This window comes from Poecilia reticulata, linkage group LG16, assembly GCF_000633615.1.
Source record: "Poecilia reticulata strain Guanapo linkage group LG16, Guppy_female_1.0+MT, whole genome shotgun sequence".
Classification (NCBI taxonomy): domain Eukaryota; kingdom Metazoa; phylum Chordata; class Actinopteri; order Cyprinodontiformes; family Poeciliidae; genus Poecilia; species Poecilia reticulata.
In genome coordinates this window covers 31,259,031-31,262,124 of record NC_024346.1, presented here as the reverse complement: position 1 = coordinate 31,262,124, position 3,094 = coordinate 31,259,031, and the positions used below count along the sequence as shown (strand labels likewise).

Here is a 3,094-nt window from a genome sequence, read left to right as displayed (position 1 = left end):
GGCCCCAAAGCAGGGGATGGGCCAGCAGAAACTAGCTTTTGGTGAAGATCTTTCAACATTCCAGCAAATTGATCTAAACGCTGGTTGGTAATAGTTTGTTGATCGTATAACGAGTGCAACATAGTGTCATGGCGGACCAGAACAGCATGATCTTGATGTAGGTCGGGAGTTGATTCTGCTGGGTCAAGGTGGCTGGATGATTCTGTCATGGTGGGCTTTAACCTTCTGACCCACATGCAAATCAACAAGTCCGAAATAAAGGTAAGGGTTTTATTTCCTTGTAATAACAGAAAGGTAGTTCTCCTAGATCCTTCCAGGAGCGATTGAGTGGTGCGGAGGGAGCAGCGGGCAGGCAGACTTGCGGGTGATCCACACGAGAGGAGACAACAATGGAACAGATCCCGTAGGTGAATCCAGAAACTGATCTAGAAACGGAAACACAAGGACTTTAAAACCACTGGAAAAATATCGAAGAGACAGATCAAAAACAAGTACTATGGACTACAGGAGAGGGCTGAGAGACTACCGGTGCACGTTAATCATCCAGCACTGAGTGAAGGTTCTGCTGCTCCTTTATCCCCACCACTGATGGGGCTGATGGGACCCACCTGTGTAGGCTGCCCAGGTTCCTCACCAAGATCTTCGCTGGAAAAGATGCTTCACTCACACTCAACACACACACACACACAGGAACCCTGACACCTAATGCTTCACATCCATACTCTTGTCTGGCCATATAAGGTCATGAGAAAATTTCGACATAGCCATTTATGGAGATTTGACCTGGATTATTTTAAAGGCCATTCACGACATGAGCTAAAACATAGCTCATGCTATGTACTGCTGCAGTAATAATCCTTGTTGACTGGCTAGTGTGTGTAATGCTGTTGTGTTATGCTAGCATCAGGTCCATGGTTTTCTCAACATCCACCTTCCTTCTCTCTCAGGACACGCATACTGCTGCTCAACTCTTTCAATCTTGCCGAAGACAGCATCATCCTCAACAACGTGTTTGAAATGATTGAGAAGCTGAACACAACATTCCCAGAGCAGTTCGCTGAACTTAGCAACAAACTAGAAGACTGCAACCTGGAGAATGAGCTAAGCACTGTATGTACCTCATCATTTATTGACTGATGTTCGGCTGTAACATCAGGTTGTAATGATCAGAAATTAAAACCTGATAAATAAAAAGCCTCACTTTTTTTATATTATTATTACAGTCACTATGTACAGATTTTATTAATGCCAAGATAAATACATTTTCACATAATAAAGGCTGAAGCACCAGCTTATTTGCCTACCATTCCTTACCATCTTTTGTTTCTAGACTAAACCAACAAAGCTTAAAACTATCCATAGATATACCATTGAATTTTATTGATATTCAAATTCTGAAGTTCGAAACCCAGACTTTCCCATTTGAATGCATCAATTGACATTTCATAAAACTTTTATAGAAAGAAATATACGGCTATTTTGAATCCTTTCTGATAATAAAGTATTGTTTTGTTTGGATTCTATTTAATGATGGGTTATAGAACTGATACTGTAGGCCAATGTTTGATTTGTATATTGCACAGCAGGAATCAGAGGTTTCCAATTAATGTCAGTGTAACCCCTAAAGCCATTCCATTGGCTAATGGCCTTTCAGTTAAAATCTGTGTGACTGAGCTTTGTGCAGATAACAATCATTTTATGCCCCTTTACGTCTCTTAACAGAAATACAACTTGAATGTGAACAGCATTGATGTGAAGAAATAATTTAGCTCAGATTCATACAGAAGTATCAGTTGACCAGAAGAGTGCCAGAATGTTGATTTTACCACAACGTTGTTACCAGTTGTTTTACCTTGTACTATTATTAATATTGAGCAAGAACTATGTTCAGTGAAACGTATATGGTAAATGGCCTGTACTTGTATAACACTTTACTTTTTGATGACGGTCTTAGAAGTTTTCCTGCAATCGGCAGGTTGCTGGTTCAATCCCTGCTCCACCCGCCTCTGTCATTGTGTCCTTGGGCAAGACTCTTCACCCACCTTGCCTGCTGATCGGGGTCAGAGAGCCTGGTGATGCCGGTGCATGGCAGCCTTGCTTCTGTCAGACTGACCCAGGACATTTGTGGCTACTATCCAGTAGGTTGCCACCATCAGTGCAACCTACTGATGGTTAACACACAAGTCCTGTACTTGTGTGTTATACAAGTACAGGACAAGACGCTGGCGCTGTATGTTCTCTATGCTAAATAGACACTATATTGTTGTCGTCATCTTCTCCTGGGTTTTCTTCTGTGCTGGTTTCAAGTTATGCTATGGATTTCATGGCACTGCTTTCTGGATATTTTCCTCGGAGCCACGGGTCTGCTGCATCCATTTTTTTTTTTTTTCATCAACTTAGGAGAGAAACACTTATGAAACATTGAGAATGAACTACATTCAGTGGTGGAGCTGCTCGTTTGGATTTGGAACTCCATGACCCACTTTCTTTCTATGGAAGTCTGTGGGAAAGTCCTAATTCCATGGCTGTATTCACTGTTGAGATTTTCTTTTAAGTAAAAGAAGAAAATAGTTATTGGATTTTTTAAATTATCTAACCCGATTTACTATTAAAATTACAAATAAAAAAAAATGTCTTTTGTGTGAAAACTTCTTGCATGTAGCCCACACATGGGCTACATGCAGCCCAGTGGGGGAGGGTACCCACCTAAACTTAACCAAACCAAACCAACGTTATCTATAAAGCACTTTAAAACAACCACAGCTGATACAAAGTGCTGTACATTAAAACACGACATAATAAAAAATAAAATAAAATAAAAACTTACAGTTTAAAAACAAAAATACACAATTTAAAACTAGATCCCGCTGGTGTTAAAAGCCAAGTAAAATAGATGAGTTTTAAGACRAGCTTTAAAAGTGGACAGTGAAGGGGCCTCTCTGACCTGCAAAGGCAGGTCGTTCCATAACTTTGGGCCCATGACAGAGAAGCCCTGTCCCCTCTGAGCTTCCTTCTGGATCTCTGTACCTCCAGGAGCAGCTGATCTGCTGACCTGAGAGACCGATAGGGTATGTAGGGGTGAAGAAGCTCAGAG

At 41.1% G+C, this 3,094-nt stretch overlaps 1 protein-coding gene and 1 long non-coding RNA gene across 3 annotated transcripts in view; one reads left to right on the top strand and one right to left on the bottom strand.

Annotated features, from left to right (window-relative positions):
* Positions 1-3,094, top strand: part of slc6a20 (solute carrier family 6 member 20) — a 46,794-nt gene that overhangs the window by 20,342 nt on the left and 23,358 nt on the right. For both annotated transcript variants that reach the window (XM_008432827.2, XM_008432828.2), the window contains exon 7: positions 948-1,110. In XM_008432827.2, coding sequence (XP_008431049.1) covers positions 948-1,110 — 163 coding nt within the window. The remainder of the gene's footprint in view (positions 1-947; positions 1,111-3,094) is intronic.
* Positions 257-934, bottom strand: LOC103478778 (uncharacterized). Its single transcript, XR_535849.2, has 2 exons — positions 527-934; positions 257-425 (listed from the first exon to the last, which is right to left on the bottom strand). It is a non-coding gene; the product is annotated as an uncharacterized LOC103478778 (long non-coding RNA).